We start from the raw sequence: 21,429 nt of genomic DNA on the forward strand, positions 1-21,429 counted from the left end.
AGAAGGTGTCTCTCTCTAGAACAGTTTTTTCTTGGTGCTGAGCTAAAGACCAATGGCTTCTCATTCAGGTAGGAGGAGAACAGATCCACCTCAGCTGCCCTCCATCCCAGAAAAATCTGATCAATCACTTCCTGATCCAGAGGCCCCTAAAAAGGATCTTAAGCTGGGACCAATTCAAGCTCTCTGCAGCCATGATCTACCTCTAGGGCCAGCCCACAACATTTTGGCTCCTAAGGCGGGGAGCTCAAATGATGCCCACTTGCTTGGGCCAAAACTTTGAAAGGTCTCAATTCTGCCTTCTTCCTGTTCTACTCCTCTCATAGTACTGCTCTGCTACTTACCCCAATAAAGGAGAACCAATACTTCAAATTTTTGAACAGGGCATTTTAAGCTAACACTTAACTTTCAAACATGTGACCAGCAAATGTAACTTTTCTTGTCTGCATAGTAAACACTGGCATTTTATCTGTTTGAATAATCAAAATGGTGCTTTCTGTGCCTTCTTGGTTGCAAAGATTTGAACTGCTTCCTGTTGAAGGTCTACAGTCTGGGCTAGCTCATTCTCTAGTGAGGTGGTTACAAGGCCGACCAGCCTCTCCTGTGTCATTGTGGAGCATAGATGTGTTTTTATTAAATTCAGTTTGGAGAAGCTGTGTTCTCCACTGGCGACTCTTACAGGAAGTGTTAGAAGTAAGTGCAGAGCAATCAAAGCATTTGGAAAGAGGGTGGTCATCTTATTTGTGCACATATATTACAGAACAGCCTTTGGAGTTGATCTTGCTAAAATGTATCTTGAAAGGGCTTTCAGTTCATCACCTAAATCACTCGCATCAATGTCGCACATGTCATCATGTGTCAACACTGTCTCTAGTGCCCTGCACTGCTGGTGTAGGTCTTCTTCAAGTATAACGAGGAGTTTTGGAACATCATACAACATCCAAATACACTGCTGTGTTCCTTGAGCTGCATGAAATGTTCTTTAACTGACTGTATTGCACAATCTAGCACCTCATTAAAGAATTCAACTTTGAATTGTTGTTTGGGGTCTCCTAAGGTATTATCCCGTGCCTCATAATCAAAATGTCATCTTCTTTGGTGACTCTTGTATTCTTGAATGGGTGGGAAAATAGCTTCAGTGTGAAGTTCCTCTACCAACTTCTGTGCACTCTTCAGAACATTTTGAAATCCCTCATCTGATCAGTAAGCCTGTAGGTATGACTTTGCTTTGTCCAGTTGTTCCATTGCTCCAGATATATCAAGGTGAACACCTTGGAGTCTCTTGCTTACAATGTTTATTTCAAACGGTATATCATGCCACAACACTAAGCAACACAGAAATTGGAAGTGATGTATGTTTCTGGTGATTCCATTTCCCTCTGCCACTGTTCTCCTATGAACAGTTCCTGTCATAGCATTAGCGTCCATAATTACAACTATGGCATCATCTATCATCTCAATTTGGTGTTTGATAGCCTTTATTGCCTCCACTCAACTTTCCCACCATGTGGCACTCAGTGGTTTCAGCGTCAGAGAGGATGTTCCCAGATGTTGCTTCAAAATTTGCCATCGATGAGTTGATGCAGAGAAAAATACATAGATTCTTTGAATTACATTAAAAAATTCAGCAGCCTCACTAGACGCTGATGCTGCATTATTGACCACCAAGTTCAATAAATGAGAACAGCATGGGATGAAAAAAAAGCTTGAGGGTTTAACTCTCGGATCCCTGTCTGCACTCCTCTGTTCCTTCCTCTCATGTTTGCGCCATTATCGTAGCCCTGACCTCTCATGTCAGCTATCGCAATTCCCGTATCTTCCAGCTTTTTAAGAAGCACATTTGTCATACCAGCTCCTGTAGTGTCATCAATGTCAATAAATTCTAGAAAATGCTCTCTGACAGTCACCACTGCAGGGACATTTTCACTAGGTTCTGTTGTTGTTACAAAACGCACCATTAAAGTCATTTGTTCCGTATGGCTGATGTCAGGTGTGCAGTCCAGAACAACAGAGTAATACCTTGCTGACTTCAGATCTGCCACAATCTTCTGTTTGACTTTTGTTGCCAGTAACTGCATGATCTCATTTTGAATTGTTTTTCCAAGGTAGTGGTGTGTCTACATTTCTTGAGTGGTGACTCTTCTTAGATGCTCCTCAAGTACAGCATCAAACTCAGCCATCAGCTCTACATACAGCTGATCTGAAGCGCCACACAGTGCTAGGTTTTGCGTAGCAAGCACTCTCACAATGGCAATGAGCCTTTTCAGAACATTTTGCCAGTAAAGAGACTCTGATGCAATCTTCTCTTGATGTGGATCATCTTTGGTGGCCTTTAACCTTAGTCTTATCTCAAGCTCTTTCCACCTATGGAATGCTCTCTGGTGATTTGCTGCCTTCTCATAGCATGCCAGATTTCTAGCCAGATTTTTCCAGTTCTTTGTTCCTGTAGAACCTAATGTGGCTGGAACATTAGACTGGAAGGGTTTGCAACAAAAATGGTATGCAGCATTCTGGGTTTTTGAGTACATAAGCCATGGCCTCTCCACTTTGTCACCATCGGGGATTTCACGCCAGTAATGTGTTGGATAAAAATTTCTATTTTCATTGTCTTTGGGGAACATGAAGTTTTTCACTTGCTGTGGCCCATGCAGTACAAGGAAGTCCCTCAGGCTACTGCTCAAGTGGGTCGACAATCCAGGATCATCTAGACTTAAGGAACTAAACTCAGCAGCAGCTGTTTCTTGCGCCTCCACCACCTACACTTTTATTCAGGATGGTGCATGGTTACATCCATTTGAGATGGAGATATGGATGCTGCAGTAGCTGCCAGGTCACCTGCACTCTGACTAACTGGAAGATCAGGCATCTCCTCACCACTCACATCCTCACTGGGGCTGGAAGGCTCACTGTGAACATTTGTGTCTATGTATCTCAGGACAGCGACTTCCTGCTTAGATAGAAAAGCTTCCTTTGCTTGCTTTCTTTTTCTGAATGCTGCCCTAGAGGGGTGTTTTCTTCTTTCACTCATGACTGCTGTTCTGTGCCAGCTATAGTGGCTCTCAACACTCAGTTGAAGGGGACAAATAAGCAGGCTGGTAGCAGGGCCTGAGTGAGGGAAGATATCAGTGCCTTAAAGGCCTAACCGGCTCCTACTACTTCAGTTGACTGCCCGTTCTCCTCAAGTGGGTTCAGGGAAGCAGCAGGAAACAGGAAGCTCCCCGAAAAGCTGGTGTTAATCAGTCCAGGCTCCTGGGGGTGCTACAGAGGTACATAAGAGGCTCCTCCTCCTCTCTCTCCCTGCAGCTCCTGCTGCTTTCTGTTATTCCCTCTCACTTTTTCTTCTGCCTGCCTGCTATGTCTCTTGTGCCCTCCTTCCTCCAGCACAGCACTCCACCATCTCTGTGCACCTAGAGCAGAGAGAATACGTATGCACCAGCAGCAGACAATTTTCTATACTCTGGATCCTAGTGGCACCCACCCCCCCCCCCCACCTCTGGAACTTGAGGCGGCCACCTCAGTTCACCTCATGGTAAGGCCAGCCCTGTCGACCTCCCCTGTTAAATACATGACAAGGGGCATCTCCTGAGAGATACCACATCTCCACATCTGCAGGGCTTCCCAACACAGGATGTGCAACCTAGTTCCTCCCTGCTTCTTTGCGTAAAATATGGTGGCCTGATTCTCTGTTTGAACTAGGACTACTTTTTGGAATACTAGATCTCTGAAATTCCTTCAAACATTAAAGACAGTCCGCATCTCCGGAATATTTATGTGCAGTTGTTGTTCCTGGAGAGACCAAAATTTCTTAAACGGTCCCTCTAGAAGGGCTTCCCATCTTTGGATACTTCTGTGATCAATTAAGGTGTTTAGAAGTTCATTCCTAATTGCACTTTTTCACTACCCTGCCTGTAAGCCAGGTGGTCATCAGTTACCTGGATACAACATGAGAACTGTTCTGTTGGTTGCTTCTACTAGGATTGCAGGGTTCACTGAGGTGGTGTCAAGTAGAAATGTACCATGGGTATTATAAATAAATTGCAAACCTCAGATTCAAGATTCATAGCATAATCTGAGCTGTCACCCCCTGGCTGTGAAAAATCCTCTTCATTACATTGGTGATGTCTTAGACTCTGTCCTGAGGCAGAATAGGAATTGCCATCCTGCATCAGAACAGAGGTCCTTCTAATTTATCATCTCTATTCTGTCTCTGATGGTGACTAGCACCAGTTGCTTCAGAAGAAGGTAAAAACCTGGCGGTTAAGACATGTGGGATAATCTGTCCCCATGAGAGTTTCATCTTATTGTTTAATAATTAGAGACTGGCTTAAATCCTGAAGCATGAGGTGCTGTATCTCTAACAAGCCTTTTTTCACTTTATTTTATTTTTGCACTAAGTATTAGAACTCTGGATATTCTTTTTTCCATATAAATATTCAATTCCTTTTTTAATCTTGGCATTGGGGATCCAGTTAAACTATACATCGTGTGAAAAATTATTTCCTTTTAGCAGTTCTGAATTTGCTACCTTTTAATTTCATTGAAAGAACCTTGTCCAGGTGTTATTAGGCACAGAGAAAAGAAGCTCTTGATCTGTCTTCTCTATACCATTCATTATTGTATATGCTTGTATCATGGCTCTTCTTATTCATCTTCCTTCTATAGTATACAATCCTGGTCATTACAATTTCTTCAGGAAAGTTTTTCCATTCTTCTAATAATTTCCATTGCCTTTGTCTGAAACGCATCTAATTCTACAATGTCCTTTTGAGATGAGGGACCAGAAAAACAGCACTCTCAATTAATGGAAGCTATTGATTTATAATGGCATTATGATAGTTGCTGTATTATACTTGATCCAAATATTTTGTTCGCCTTTTTGACCAAAGGCGCATACCAAAAATAAATCTTTATTGAACTGTCCACAGTGATGCCCAGGTCATTTTCCTAAGATGATACAGCTAATTTAGAACCATGTAACAAGTCTGAATAAGGAAAAATTTTCCCACCAGTGTATATTACTTTGCATTCATCAAATGTATTGCCCATTCATCTGACTTGATTAGGTCCCTCTAAAGTTTCTCACAGTCTTCTCTGGAGTTGACTAACCTAATTAATTTAGTGGCATCTGCATAATATTCCACCTGAATTGAGCCATTTAACAAGATCTGCAGCATATTGCTATTGTCTGATGGAAACAAGTTATGACTTTGGGTAGTTTTTCATAGATTCCAAGCCCTGAAGGGGCCACTGTGATCATCTACTCCGACCTCCTCCACAACATAGGCCGCAGAACTTCCCCCAAAAAATTCCTTTTGAACTAGAGCATATCTTCTAAAAACAAATCCAATCTTGGTTTAAAAATGGCCAGAAATGTAGAATCCACCACAGTCCTTGCTAACTTGTTCAAAAGGTTAATTATCCTCACTTTTAAAAATATATGCCTTATTTCCAGTGTGACGATCTTGTTATGCCTTTGTCTGCTAGACTGAAGAGCCAATTATTGAATATTTGTTCCCCATGTATGTTCTTTTAAACTATGATCAAGGCACCACTTTAACCTTTTCTTTGTTAAGCAAAACAGATTGAGCTCATTGAGTCTATAACTATCATGCTCTCTAGCAACTTCAGTGGAGTTACAGATTCATTTTTAAGCATGAACCAATATGGTGTCTTTGATCAGCCATCTGTCCAAGAAGTGTCACACATGGCCTCTCAGCCTGTCCAGCAACTACTGACAAGCATTTCATGAAAACATGCAGCTCTCCAACATCAGCCCCAAAGGCAAAACATGAAATCAGTAGTGCTGTATCTCCATGACAAATCTGAGATTCTTCCTAAATACTGGGTATATCCCTACACACATTTACACATCTTCATGCTTTGGAGATCATGAACAGATACATTCCTCTGGTAGATGTATGATGGTTCTCAGCATAACTATATTAGATTTTATCTTGAACAAATATGGATTCACTGTTCTGAGACTCTGGATAAGATAGATCCATCAAATCTTCTTAACTATCGAGTAGTACAGGAAATGCTGTGTTATACAGCACTTTACAAATTGGATAGCTCTATAAACCAGCCTTTCAAAATGGGGTGCGGGACCTGGGCTCTGGGAGACAGTTTGGGTGTGGAAGGGGGCTCGGGGTAGGGTGGTGGGGCACAGAGGGGTTTTGGGATTTGGATCCACGCACTGCCCACCTTGAGTGGCTCCCTGCAAGTGGCGACATGTCGAGAGAGGTGCAGCCAGGTGGCTCTGCGCATTGCATCCTCCTGCAGGCGTCCTCCCTGCAGTTCCCACTGGCCACAGTCAATGGTCCTAGGTGGAGGAATGTCCACGGGGCTCCATGTACTGCCACTATCCCACGCACAGTGCTGGGTCTGCAGCTCCCATTGGCCAGGGATCATGGCCAATGAGAGCTGCATGGGTGACCTCTGCAGGAGGAGGTAGCGCGCACAGCTGCCTGGCCACACCTCTGCCTAGAAGCATTAACCTCGGCCAATGGGACCTGTGGGGACAGCGCCTGTGGGCGGAGACAGCATGCAGAGCCACCTGGCTGCTTCTCTCTGGACATGTGGCCACTTGCGGGGGGCCACCTGAGATGAGCACCACCCAGACCTAGCACCCAAAACCCCTCCCAAACCCCAAACCCCTGCCCCAAGCTCCATCCCACACCCAAACTCCTTCTCAGAGCCCATGCCCCGCACTGCCTCCCGCACTCCAACCCCGAGCCCCCTCCCGCACCCAAACTCCCTCCCTCTTAATTAAATGTAATTTTTGACTTACCAGCATCCCTGTGCCCCCAACATGCTGAATAACAAAGCTCTTACTGTACCTGGAATAAATCCCTATCTCCCAGTGGTATGAGCCCACTGGCTCTCTTTGCCAAGAGGTACTAGATTTCCTGCATCATCTCCTCTTGATAAGTATTCTACGACTAGCAGGCACAAAGATTTTTATGTAGAAAAATATATTTATTAACATTCTTAAACAGATAAGCCTGCAGAGTTTATAAGTGGTGAATGAGAAACTTTTTCCTGAAGCATTGTAAGAGCTGTAGACTCTCACGACTAGTGACTCTCATTGATCCATCATGTTCCCCATTACATCTGAATAATTAAGATTCCACTCTATATGAAATAAAATGTTAAAACCACAAATATCACTTTTGTATACATCTCTCAATTTAATCAAGTATTTTGTTACAAAGAAAAATAAATTCAATAAACAGAGAAGGTAAAAATTAAGAATGAAATTTATTAACGTTAATTAATGCTTGAAGATAGAATTCTGTTTCTTTCAATTAGACCTATTAAAGCAGCTTTAATATAGATTTTCACAGCAAGCTGAAGATTTTCAAGTGCAGATAATTAGGCAAGCTAGTACTATTTTAACCCCTCCAGAGTATAATTGGTTGATAAGGTTTTGAAATGTTACAAGCTCTAGGACAAAAAGATTAACTTTAGTCTCTTCAGATCAAAATTGAAAGCTAATTAAATAATATTACAAAAGAGAGGGAAAAGGTTTAATGCTACTTTTATTCAATTTTAATTTCCATCTTCTAAGAAAAACAAGTGAACATATTTTAATTCAATTTATTGAGAGACCAGCACATGAGTTGCAGAAAGGGAGAATTATTGCTCTACGATTGTCCTCTGAAGCTGATATTCTAAATAAAACTACACTCTTGTGTCACAGTGTTTCTAATGTGTTCCAGACATTTCTATGAGCATCCACTGGAGGTAGCAGAAGTGGCCACTTAGGGACACAGGACTAGAAGGGACCTTCTGGGTTATCGAATCCAGTCCCGTGCTATCGCATGCAACTCCATAATACAATCCCATTCATAAATGTATCAAGCTCCATTGTAAAACTAGATAAGTTTTCTGCCTCAACTCCTCCCACTGAAAGAACCTCACTCCTCAGAAGGTTAGAAAACTTATTCTAATTTCCAGCCTAAATGTATTCATGGCCAGTTTAGAGACGTGTGCCAACATTGTCCTTTAGCTTAAATAAGTCTTCTCCAAGCAGATCCTTCCCTTCAGTATATTAAGAGAGCAATCATACCTCATCTCAGCCTTTGTTTTGTTAGGCTAAACAAGCCAAACTCTTTGCCTATTTTATAAGAGGAGACTTTCTATTCATCTGATCATACTAGTAGCCCGTCTCTATACCTATTCCAGTCTGAATTGGTCACTCTTCATCATTTGAGAATGGGTGACCAGAACTGTATCTAGTATTCAGATGAAGTCTTACCAGTGCTTTGTACAAGAGCATTAATACTTCCCTAATTCTACTGGAATACATCCTAGGATCTGACTTGCCTTTTTCACAGCTGCGCTACATTGGTAGCTCTCAGGTATCCTGTGATCAACTAACTAATACATATAGGTCTTTCTCCTCCTTTGCTGCTTCCAACTGATGAACCCTCAACGTATAGCAATAATTCCTGTTATTAATCCCTAAATGCATAATGGGATATGCACACACATAATAAACTCTCAGTTCAGTTTTGTCAAATTCTTAATGACATTTTTAGCCCCGTTTATAGCATCCGAAAGGCTTTCCAAACAAAATGAACAAGAGAAAGGTCCTTTTCTGTCTTCCTCTTGTAAGAGAGGAGAATCAGAGTAAACGAAAAGAGAGGCAAAGATGGCCTCTTCCTTAGGCAGTTTTTCTGGGGTCTGCCATTTAGGGCTTGGCTTAGCAGATGGTCTACAATCTTTAATTAGGATCTATGTCCGGCTTCTCTTCTTGGGGCACCTTGCTTGATAGCTAGTACATGCACTTTCCAGAATGGTGAGACCTGCAACTGTCTCCCAATTGGTTTATCTGTGTCTGTGGTCAGCAGCAGCTTCTGAGGTGTAGCAGTCTTCTTCCTGTTCACTGCCCTTTCCTGTGGCAGGATTTCCCTTTTTAAGCTCCCCGCTCCAGGCAGAGCAAACCTTACAGGTGCACCTTGTTATGGCTGAATGAGCACACAAGAGGTCATTAGTTTCTTCTCCACCAGAGTGAGGGTGTGCCCCCTCATAAACATATTCTTTTACTCTCATTTTAAAATAACTTTCACTGTAGCAATGACTGAATCATAAAGTCCTTCTTAACATTATTCCACACTCTTTGCAAATCACTCCACAGACCTAATCTAGCGAACAAAATAGGTATCACAATAGCTACAATATGAGCAAGCAGACGTTTTCCCTCAATTATATTATGACCATTTGAAAGCCTCTTATGGTGAAAGTTTTACATTATCTACCTGGATTTTATACTGAGTTTATTTTGAGAAAAATATAGAAAATTCTGTTTCTAACATTGATGTGTTATTCCATGATTCATTAAATGCATGTGACATGGTGCTGAGCCGGAACACCTGAGCCAGCCCTCTGTCACACCAGCTCCAATTAAAGGAGGTAAGTTGGAGCTGCCTAGAGAAATCTGCACCTGATTGGCAAAGGGGAAACAGGTGCCAGCCTGATTAGCCTGGGGCTGCATAAAAGCCTCAGGGGAAGAAAGGGAAAAGGCAGGGAGTGGAAGCAGGGAGGTAGCTTTTCCCTCCAGCACACAGTAAAGAGCTACTTATATGGTGAAAAGGTCATGGGAGCACAACCTGTAAATCAACTGCACCAGTGGTTACTGAACCCAGGGTCTCCGAGTGACTTTATCAGCCCAACAGGGGCAGGAGCCAAGAGGGCCCTGCAGCACCATGTTACAATGCATTTTGGGGGAGGGAGGGGGGCAGAGTACATGAGGAATACTTGTTCTATTAAAGACATGAGAAATGTAAAAGAATAGAAAGGAGAAAATGCACAATTAAAGCACTAATTATAAACAGTCACTGAGATGGTGCACACTGTACTCTTCCCTTTCTCTGCTTCCAGTGCCACCTGTTGGCTGTTGCCCTCATCAGGTGGATATTCAGTGTTTCAGCACTCTGGTTAAGTCACTAGATGAATGAATCCCTTCTGGGTAAAAGGTCCAAAAGGACCTGTCTCTACGCTCTTGTTAATGTCTGTAGCCCTGTCTCTGGTCTCGCTTCTCAGCCCTCTCTGGGCTAGCTTTAAGTCTGTGCTTACCCTGGTACATAGCAGTGCCCTCAGGGCTTTCTCCCTGGAGATACTTTGACTTTATTCGTTCTTATTGCCCCAGCTCTCCAGCAAGGTCACTCCTTCAAGTTCAGCCCTCTTTTGGGGTAACAAAGTTCAACAAATGGCTGGTCCTTTTCAGGGACTTCAGCCCCACTCCTGGGCCTGTTTAAATTCCCAGACACATTTTTTGTGCTTTTAATGCAGTCTTATCTCCTCCTTGGGGCTTAGGCCATTTCCCCAGTGGTGGTGGGGGGACGTGGGCCCGCCCATTACTCCAGGTCCCAACCCAGGGACCCTATAAATAACTGACACATGCTGCTTCCTTTAATAGGTGCTGCTGCTATTCCCTGGGCTACTTCCCACGTAGCCCCTTCCTCTTCACCTTACGCCAAGGCTGAAGTTGTTAACTCTTCTTCTTCCTCACCTAATGCCAATGCCACAGAACCCATCTTCTGGCTCTCTCTTGAGTTCCAGCAAGAAGCACCCTTCCTTATTCCTGAGATCCAAGCCAGGAAATGATCTGCTCAGGCCTGGCAGCTCCTTTTAACAGAGCTTGCTGCATTCTGAATGAATGCTTCTCTGCAGCCTTTTATAGACGGACCTGGAGGACCCACTTTCACTGCTCCTTTTCTGAGGTGGGATATGGTAGGATTGCGAGACCTCAAGCAGGGGCCTTCAAAGGACCTGGTGCACCCGTCGCAGTCACAAATAACACTGGCCTACAATTTTTGAAAAGTCATCTGCTTCAGAGATAAAATGTGATATTTATTATGTATTTTGATGTGCTGAATTCAAATATGACAATTAAAACAAGTGATTGGCTACTGTTTCTAAGATATTTAAGTTTTTACATTTTAATGTCTATGTATATTGCGTAGATAGTAGAGTTTTAATCATAAATTGTAAACCTAGGTCTTTTCATGTGTTTATGGTTGCTTTACATGATAATATTTCACCTGTCCTGTTTATGTAACACTTTAAAAATCAGCAAAAGGGTTATATAAATAAAATTTATTATGAAACAAAAGGCAAAAACTATTATGTACATAGTTTAGTCCTATTCAGTGTCTACTCGGCGCTTCTTGGCTTGTCTCTTGTATTCATTCAATGGAGCATCTCTTGTCACTGTCCAGCAATAGCCTGCAAGCATTGATGGGCTCCATCTGGCCTGATAGCCTGCCAGGAGATTCCACTGCTGTAGTCTGGAGCCCAACAGCTCTGCCTTACTCTTGGGTAGTTCCAAATCCCTGACAAGGTTATTCAGTTCACCTTGGGTTATGAGGTGTGCTTCAGAGGAGGAGGATGGGAGAAAATGTGGGTCCTGTGACATTGATGGTTCAGAACCAGAAGTTTCACCCTCTTCCTCGTCCTCATCTGATTCAAGTGAGAATGATTCTGGTGCATCAGGAACCGGCAGTCCTTCTCCGTGGGGTACTGGGCGTATAGCTGATGGAATGTTTGGCTAATGCACAGTCCACTTTTTCTTCTTTGACACACCTTTCCCAACTGGAGGCACCATGCAGAAGTAACAATTGCTGGTATGATCTGTTGGCTCACTCCAAAACATTGGCACTCCAAAAGGCATACATTTCCTTTTCCTGTTCAACCACTGGCGAAGATTTGTTGCACAAGTGTTGCAGCATATGTGTGGGGCCCACCTCTTGTCCTGATCTCCAATTTTGCAGCCAAAATAAAGGTGATAGGCTTTCTTAACCATAGTGGTTATACTGCGCTTTTGTGATGCAAAAGTCACTTTACCACAAACATAGCAGAAGTTATCTGCACTGTTCACACAAGTACGAGGCATCTCTGCTCACTTTGGCTAAACAGAAATATGTCCCTTTGCAAAATCAAACACTGACAAATAAGAGAGCATGACACTGTATGATTTCTAGAGCTGATATAGGGCAATTTGTTCAGCAGAGTGATGTAAGCTTCGTTATGATAGCATCATCCATGACTTCTAGGAATAACATGATGCAATTCATATCACGTATGACGCAATACCAGCTTCAGATTGCATCATTCATTGTTTTGCCTAAAAAGCAAGTACTGTCTAAACCCAGTCATAGATTTATTCATAGATCCAGTCAAAGATGTATTTTAGTCATTTCTGGTTTAAATTGAGATCTCTTCCCTTTATAACTCACTTATCCTCCGCCATTCCCAAGTCAAGGGTCGTATATACTGACCCAATAGCATATCTTGAAAACTAGAGCCAATCCACAATTTTAAGCATCATTTTCGTTCTCAGTGACCCAGAATTAGTAAAGTTGGACTATATTTATTTCAGAAACATTTTGGCTGTAGAGCAGTGTAATTAAATATTCATTAAACTCCAAGAAGTCCAACGTGTACTTTAAGTTATATTTCAATGTGCTTATAATAGTCATTGCTTCTGCTCTTGCCCTTTTGTGCTTTTTATATGGATATTTTCTATATGGTCTACAAAGACAAAGCAAACATATCAGTTGGTTGTACTACATCAGTACATAATAGTTTAACAATAATAGCATACACAGAAGCACTAGATGAGCTAGCTATTATCAAGTGCTACATGGTGCCATTAAGGTCCTGAGTATGGAGTGGTACACAGCCATATAACCCCAGAGTGAGCTCCAGGAAATAATGTCTCTCACAGATGGTGGGGAGCATAAAGTCTGGTCAGCAGCCAGCCATCATTGCTGGACAGAGTGGAAGAAGGGGCAGAAACTAATCTGACAGGAACAAACAACAGGTTGGTAACATTTCTAGAGCCCTGTCTGCAATGGGCTAGCCACCTTTACTACCACTGAAGAAACTGCAAATTATGGGTCCAATTTTTGCTAATTTAGAGACACCCTGAGAGACTATTTATTTCCCATTACGATATCATCAGAGCTGCAATCAACAGAGGCGCAAAGTAATGCCCCTTTCATTTAAAAGCAAGATTCCATCCCTCCTGGATCTCAAAAGGTCTTTTCTTATTAATCTTCAGGATATGTTGCGAGGCTGGTTTTTCCCCTGAAAATTTTGAGAAGGTAGTGAGTTGAGAGTTATGGCATGATTGGTTAAGAGGGAACTGTTTTGTCCTCTTACATTTTGTAGATGTTATTGCAAGACTTTTTTAATATCTAATTTTGGATTTTATTATTATTCTATCAAGTTTTTTGACAGTACTTAGAGTTTTGACTATGTGCTTAAAAGTTATCAAAATAAATAAAACAGCTTCAACTTTTTTATGGCTCCTCAGTTTTAACAAAAGATTTTGTTCAACACTTACAGTTTTCCTTTCTCTTTATTGATTTAAAACATTCAATTGTGAAGAATGTAAGTGACAACATGAATGGTTTATGCCCAGTATGTTTTATCATTATTCTTTTATCCTAGCATTTGATTTAGGCTGCTAAATGTTACTCAACATTATTATCATTAGAATACACAAGTGGTACTACATTTAGGTCTGGTACATTCTCCCACAAATATAAGCTAATGCATATTTATCCTTCCAATTGAAAATGTGAGCTATCCCAGCAAACATAATAAAAAAAAAAGACAATTGTCAAAAAATAAGGAAACATCTCAAAACCTTCCCAAACCAGAATTTCCCACAGTCTATTTTACCATAAAAAGACTGGAAGAAAAATATGAGCTTTCCACATTGACTTGAAGGTCAACAAATTCAGGCTTTGGCAGACAAGTATGGGAGGCAAGGACTGGAATTGACAACCTTTCTCTGAAAAGATCTTGTCCACATCTCTACCCATTTAAGCCAAAGGATTATTAGTTCATGCACCTCATCTGAGCTCAAGTGTTGTGTTATATATGAAGAAGAGATCTTCTCTGAGGCCCCTAGGACCTAAACCTACATTTAGAGCACAGTGATCTAAAATATCTACTTTAACACATTAGTAAATCAAATAATACTGATTAGAAGTAAGTTATAACAATCATATTCCTCGTGTACTGACTTAAAACATACTAACCTGTTCCAGTGCCTGTATTTTGCTGTCTTTGACTTGCAAAATTTCTAATACTTTCCTGTCCTTGACTTCAGCTTTCTGCTTTTCTCTAGAAACAAAAAGTAGACACTTTATTAGTCATAATTTGCAGTTAATCATTTGAATTTTTCATGTCCTGATAATGAATGTCATTTTAAAGCACAGAAAATTAAATTATCTAAGGCTGACAGCCCTTGCGGAATTAATCAGGGAGCATATGGCAAGTGACAGCAAATTACATTGGCAAACAGCTAAGATAACTTTATTCTAAAGAAACAGGCGTACGAGGAGTTGAAATATCATAAAAGAAAACTTAACGTAAATCGGCAGCATTACTTCCAAAAGACACGGTCTATTCAGCTATATAAATGAGCAAACTTTTTTTTCTGTTAGCAACACAGAAACCTTAATTTGGCAGATCTCCCACTCAACTTGATGGCATTTTTCTGTTTGTCTGTAACACAATCACTTTTGAATGCTGATCCAATCAATACCAACATTTCAGGTAATGGTCTAGTCATCAGTTGGCAGGACCCTATTGATTTTGGTGAAAATCAGAAAACCGGATGCACAGAGCCCCTAGCATCTTGTTAGCAGACCATCAGTTGTAATCAGGTCTGCAACTGTCTATATATCAACAAATTGCTTGATGGAGCCATTAAGACCTTCTATCATAACAAGACCTCTGCCTTTCATCTCAATCGACTGTAAAAATGTTAACACTCTGAAGAACTCTATGTATGCGCCAAAGCTTCTCTTTCTCACCAACAGAAGTTGGTCAAATAAAAGAGATTATGTTACCCACCTTGTCTCTCTAATATCCTGGAACCAACACAGCTACAACAACACTGCATATAACATTCTCAGTGACTTATTTCCCAGACAGAAAAGACATAAGAATGGGAAGAAAGGATGAAGGAAGAACACAGAGCCCAGGAATAGGGAAGAGATTCGATAACCCTGGAATGGGGGAGAAGAGTATTTGGGGAGGGGGGACACAGAGTCCGTGGCATGATGAGGGGTGCGATTCCAGGGAGTCCCTGAAATAGAGGAGGTGGGAAGTAGACATACAGGGGTGCTAGTGGGAGGTAAGAGAGGAATACAAGAAGCCCCTGGTGTATGCAATGAGCTTGGCCCATAAAAGCAGGGAATTGTGCAACCCTCCCGTGTTCCATATTGGGAAATTTAACAGCATACATTGTGGCACAAGCCTATTTTAACTCAGCACCCACAGAAGTTCTATTCTAAGGCTGTCAACAACTGGAAGTTTTTAGCTCAAAATGTACCGAGCCCTAATGCATTCTAACATGATGTCCTCTCAAAGTCCCAGGGGTGCTAAAACTTCCCATCTGATTCTGATTGCAGACAGAGTGTTAATTCTATCTGGGGAAATTTTTTACACTGAGTAAGTATCTTTGAAGATCCAAAAGTTTGTCAGCGTGAGCAACCTTCTTCTACCTCAGCAGAAGAAGTTGTAAGCCAAACGGTTATTTTGGTGAGAAATAAGCACTACAAGAACCCAGACCTAACAGTTGTGTTTCAGAGCCATACTTAAAAGCAGAGTATTATCTACTTTATTGGCTTTCTAGAATTAATGCAAAACGTTTTTAAAAGATATTCATCAAGCAATATCAGAAAACCTTGCATTTCAAGTTTATCCAGCTCTGAGATGGGTGTAAGTAGGACCAAACAGAAACTTTGAGGTTCATCTCTTGGTCACGCAGTTTTCTGTGTGTTTGACTAGTGTGATTTAGACTGTATGCACCTCAAAAAAGACCTTGTCTAGTCCATAGCCTATACAGTGCTGAGCACACTGGATCTGATTCTAAGCCCACTGAAGTCAGTGGAAAGACTTCTATTGACTTCAGCGGACTTTGGTTCATGCCCAGTGTTAGTATTCAACAAATAAATATAGCAATGTTAAACTGTATGGATTATATGGCAGAATTAATTCTCACATATACAAGCATTTTTTTAGGAAATTTATTTGAAATTGAGCTCAACTTATGGTATAATTAAGATTGGCAGTTACTACAGTGATAAGCATAGCATAAATAACTAAACAGTGAAAAAATAATAGAAACAGTTCCAGCCTCTGCAAAATCCGTCAGCATCTATGTTTTACTACCGTTGGTCTAAAGCTTACAGTTTCTACTCAAGGAAAACTCCCATCACAAACAGAAAAGAGAAAACTAAACATAGGTCATGTCTACAACACTAGAAGCACTTTATCAGAATAGGAATACCAGCAAGCTATACCAGCAAAGCACTTCTAGCATGGATGCAGCTAACCTGGCTATGCTATGCCAGGCAATAAAACTACTCCTATGAGTGAAACAAGCTATACCAGTAAAAGCGCAGCTTTGCTAGTATAGCTGCTTCTCCACTAGGTCCTCCTGCCAGCACAGCTCTGTGTTCTAATTTGGCAAGTTAGATCAGTTTTAATACTGGAGAAAAGAGCCACAAGATCTGTCTACGTGGTAACGAGGCAATCAAAGTAGAGGGCCATCAATTTAATTTCCAGTGGGTCTACTCACATATTTAAAGTTAAGCATGTGCTTATTTGCTGGATCAGGTCAACAGGGCTCTGAAGTTTATTAGAAGCTTTAAAGAGAAATGAAAAGATAGCTCCCTTAGAATTCAAATGGGCACTATAGACAGGGGAAAGATATATGAAATACAGACAAGACACAAATATAAATATTTTTAAACACAAAAAATTCCTACCTCCTTTGCCCGATATGATCTTGTCTAGCCCTCTAACTTAGAGAATGTTAAATATTAACTCTAGGGTGACCAGATGTCCCAATTTTATAGGGACAGCCCTGATTTTTAGGTCTTTTTCTTACATAGGTTCCTGTTACCACCTACCCCCATCCCAATTTTTCACACTTGCTGTCTGGTCACCCTAACTGGAAACTAGGAAAATGGAAACTAGGTCAGATTACAAAGGATGAATATAGGCAAATAACACAGGAATGCAGGGGCAAGATTAGAAAGGCAAAGGCACAAAATGAGCTCAAACTAGCTATGGGAATAAAGGGAATCAAGAAGACTTTTTATCAATACATTAGAAGCAAGAGGAAGACCAAGGACAGGGTAGGCCCACTGCTCAGTGAGGAGGGAGAAACAGTAACAGGGAACTTGGAAATGGCAGAGATGCTTAATGACTTCTTTGTTTCGGTCTTCACTGAGAAGTCTGAAGGAATGTCTAACATAGTGAATGCTTATGGGAAGGGGGTAGGTTTAGAAGATAAAATAAAAAGAGAGCAAGTTAAAAATCACTTAGAAAAGTTAGATGCCTGCAAGTCACCAGGGTCTGATGAAATGCATCCTAGAATACTCAAGGAGTTAATAGAGGAGGTATCTGAGCCTCTAGCTATTATCTTTGGGAAATCATGGGAGACGGGGGAGATTCCAGAAGACTGGAAGGGGGCAAATATAGTGCCCATCTATAAAAAGGGAAATAAAAACAACCCAGGAAACTACAGACCAGTTAGTTTAACTTCTGTGCCAGGGAAGATAATGGAGCAGGTAATTAAAGAAATCATCTGCAAACACTTGGAAGGTGGTAAGGTGATAGGGAATAGCCAGCATGGATTTGTAAAGAACAAATCGTGTCAAACCAATCTGATAGCTTTCTTTGATAGGATAACAAGTCTTGTGGATAAGGGAGAAGCGGTGGATGTGATATACCTAGACTTTAGTAAGGCATTTGATATGGTTTCGCATGATATCCTTATCGATAAACTAGGCAAATACAATTTAGATGGGGCTACTATAAGGTGGGTGCATAACTGGCTGGATAACCGTACTCAGAAAGTAGTTATTAATGGCTCCCAATCCTGCTGGAAAGGTATAACAAGTGGGGTTCTGCAGGGGTCTGTTTTGGGACCGGCTCTGTTCAATATCTTCATCAACGACTTAGATGTTGGCATAGAAAGTATGCTTATTAAGTTTGCAGACGATACCAAACCGGGAGGGATTGCAACTAATTTGGAGGACAGGGTCAAAATTCAAAATGATCTGGACAAATTGGAGAAATGGTCTGAGGTAAACAGGATGAAGTTCAATAAAGACAAATGCAAAGTGCTCCACTTAGGAAGGAACAATCAGTTTCACACATACAGAATGGGAAAAGACTGTCTAGGAAGGAGTAAGGCAGAAAGAGATCTAGGGGTCATAGTGTGATACTGTTGCAAAAAAAGCAAACGTGATTCTGGGATGCATTAACAGGTGTGTTGTAAACAAGACACGAGAAGTCATTCTTCCGCTTTACTCTGCGCTGGTTATGCCTCAACTGGAGTATTGTGTCCAGTTCTGGGCACTGCATTTCAAGAAAGATGTGGAGAAATTGGAGAGGGTCCAGAGAAGAGCAACAAAAATGATTAAAAGTCTTGAGAACATGACCTATGAAGGAAGGCTGAAAGAATTGGGTTTGTTTAGTTTGGAAAAGAGAAGACTGAGAGGGGACATGATAGCAGTTTTCAGGTATCTAAAAGGGTGTCATCAGGAGGAGGGAGAAAACTTGTTCACCTTAGCCTCTAATGACAGAACAAGAAGCAATGGGCTTAAACTGCAGCAAGGGAGATTTAGGTTGGACATTAGGAAAAAGCTCCTAACTGTCAGGGCTCAGGAAACCAGCATTGACTGCTGGGAAAGGATGTTTCTGCAGATCTGGGATGACTAGCAGTGGAAAGAGAAGTTCAGAATGGCCAGGGCAACCTTTTTTGAGATATATGCTGAACTAGTACTGGAGCTGCAGAGCCAGCGTCAACATGCAGTACCCTATACCTATTGAGAAGTGGGTCACCATTGACATCTCGAAGTTGGCTGCCCCTGACTGTTACTGGTCCATAGGCAACCAATTTGGCATAGGAAGATCAGCTGTTGAGGCCACTGTCATGCAGGTGTGTTGCAATGGGTTATAAAGCTTGGCTCAGGACATAATTGATGGCTTTGCACAAATGCGGTTCCCAAATTGTACTAGGGCAATTGATGAGACCCCCATCCCTATCATTTACCTTCTGCACCAGGACTCAGAATTCATAAACAGAAAGGGGTTATTTCTCCATCGTACTGCAGGGGCTGGTTGTTCCCCATGGCAGGATGGTTTGGAAAGGTCCACGTTGATAGGATGTTTCCAAACTCAGATCTATTTATCTTAATGAATAAAGGACAGTTTGCCCTAGGACTCCATAATGCTCCACATTAATACTGTGCAGATGGTTATCCTGGGAAACCCAGCTTATCCTCGGTTTCCCTAGCTAATGAAGCCATTCACAGGAGGAAGTACTTAACTACTGTTGACTTGCTGAATGACAGGGGAGTGGGCATTTGGCCATCTGAAAGGAAGATGGAGCTGCTTGTGGAATACATTGGAAGCTGCTGGAAAAAAAAACTTGCCTAAGTTTATAGCTGTATGTTGTATTTTGCACAATATTTGTGAGAGTAAGGAAGAAAGGCTTATCATGGGTGGGAGACTTAAGTGTAGTGACTTGTTCAGTTGTTTGAGCAACCAACGATGTGTCCACCAGAAAATGGAAACAGATAGGGTAATATTGTCATGCATGCCTATGGCCCTTACTTTGAATCTCAGGCCTGAAAATGGGCAGCTTTACATGCAGCCGCTCTCCCATGTGGGAGGAGGGGAGGGGAACGAATTGTGAGCAGCACAGTCACTATTATGGGTGGTAGAAGTGGCATATTGTGAGTCTCCATATTTTATCTTGTGTCTGTGCCTTGATACTTTTATAAAAAATGATGACCTTTGCAAAATGCCTGCGTTTTCTGTGTAGAATGAATTGCTGACTCTTAGTGAATGAATTTTAATGTTTTTATTATTAAACAACCACCTATTATCTAACAACCAGAAATAAACCTTTAATTAAAATAATAATGAAACAAAACTTTAGAGTGATGCAGAGCAGTGGACAGCAGAACACAACAATGGGGGTGAGGGTTGATTAACAGATTGTAAAGGCCTTGCCTCTGCCTCTTCTTGCTCTTGAGCCATCCGTTGAGTGTTGGGGCTCAAAGTTATAAAGGACATTATTTGGTTCAAAAGAGCTGGTCTCTGAAGTGCAATTGCTCTTACTACCCTGAACTTAGGCCTAAGAATGTCCTCTGAGAGCACGGCTGCAGGGGCATAGAGGGGAGTGGATCCTGGTGTTCCCAGTATCTTGTACAGTCCAGGGGCAGCAAAACATGGCTACGCACTGCCCACTGCCCTAACAGCAGCACGTGCTCCAGCGGAACGTTCTGGTTCTGCCTCCAGCAGTGGCTCCTGCAGCTCCCTCTCTTTCTGCACACAGTGTCTTTTGCCATAGCCACACTGTCTCTGACCACTCCACCAATCTTTCTAGATAGTTCATTTCTTTTTCCTTCTCTGACTTCCACCTCTTCATTGCTTTCATGGATTTTGTGAAGTCTGCAGTGAGGTTTGAGAACATTCTATCCCAAGTTTGCTGTTTCTTCCCCCTCAGTTTAGCCAACCACCCATGCTTGAGGATCAGGGTGCTATAGATGCAGTGGGTGGGGGAGTAGGAAGAAAAACAAGCAGTTATTGTGCATATTCCAGAGGGGCTATGACAGCACTTTTTTAGTGTGCATTTCTGATCTCCTTTCACTGAGATTCTTCTCAATCTTAGAGGAACCTCAGAGATATTAAATGGTGTGCACATTAAGAAGAGTAATTTGGGATTTTTGGTTGTGCAGGTGTCATAAACAGATAAGGGTTAACAGAACAGGAGTACTTCATATCTCTTTTGCCTGTAAAGGGTTAACAAGTTCAGTAAGCCTGGCTGTCACCTGACCAGAGGACCAATCAGGGGACAGGATACTTTCAAATCTTGAGGGAGGGAAGTTTTTGTGTGCGCTGTTAGTGTTTGGTGGTTGTTCTCTCTGGGTTCTGAGAGCGACCAGACGTGCAACCAGGTTTCTCTCCAATCTCTCTGATATAGGCTCTTATGTACTCAGAATAGTGAGTACTAGGTAGATAAAGCGAGTTAGGCTTATGTTTGTTTTCTTTATTTGCAAATGTGTATTTGGCTGGAAGTTCAAATTTGTATTTTGCTGAAAAGATTTTAATTTGTACTTGTATACTTAGGCTGGGAGGGTATTCCCAGTGTCTATAGCTGAAAGACCCTGTAACATATTCCATCTTAAATTTACAAAGATAATTTTTACTGTTTTTTCTTTCTTTAATTAAAAGCTTTTCTTGTTTAAGAACCTGATTTTTTTTTTTTATTCTGGTGTGAGACCCCAGGGGACTGGGTCTGGATCCACCAGGGAATTGGTGGGGAGAAAGGAAGGAAGGAGGAGAGGAAGGTTAAATTCTCTCTGTGTTAGGATTACTTTC

At 41.6% G+C, this 21,429-nt stretch overlaps 1 protein-coding gene across 5 annotated transcripts in view; it reads right to left on the minus strand.

The window, feature by feature from the left end:
* CNTLN (centlein) overlaps positions 1-21,429 on the minus strand; it is a 256,631-nt gene that overhangs the window by 200,718 nt on the left and 34,484 nt on the right. For all 5 annotated transcript variants that reach the window (XM_050944136.1, XM_050944137.1, XM_050944139.1 and 2 more), the window contains exon 3: positions 14,055-14,139. In XM_050944136.1, the coding sequence (XP_050800093.1) occupies positions 14,055-14,139 (85 nt within the window). The remainder of the gene's footprint in view (positions 1-14,054; positions 14,140-21,429) is intronic.

Source organism: Gopherus flavomarginatus, chromosome 3 (assembly GCF_025201925.1).
Source record: "Gopherus flavomarginatus isolate rGopFla2 chromosome 3, rGopFla2.mat.asm, whole genome shotgun sequence".
NCBI lineage: Eukaryota > Metazoa > Chordata > Testudines > Testudinidae > Gopherus > Gopherus flavomarginatus.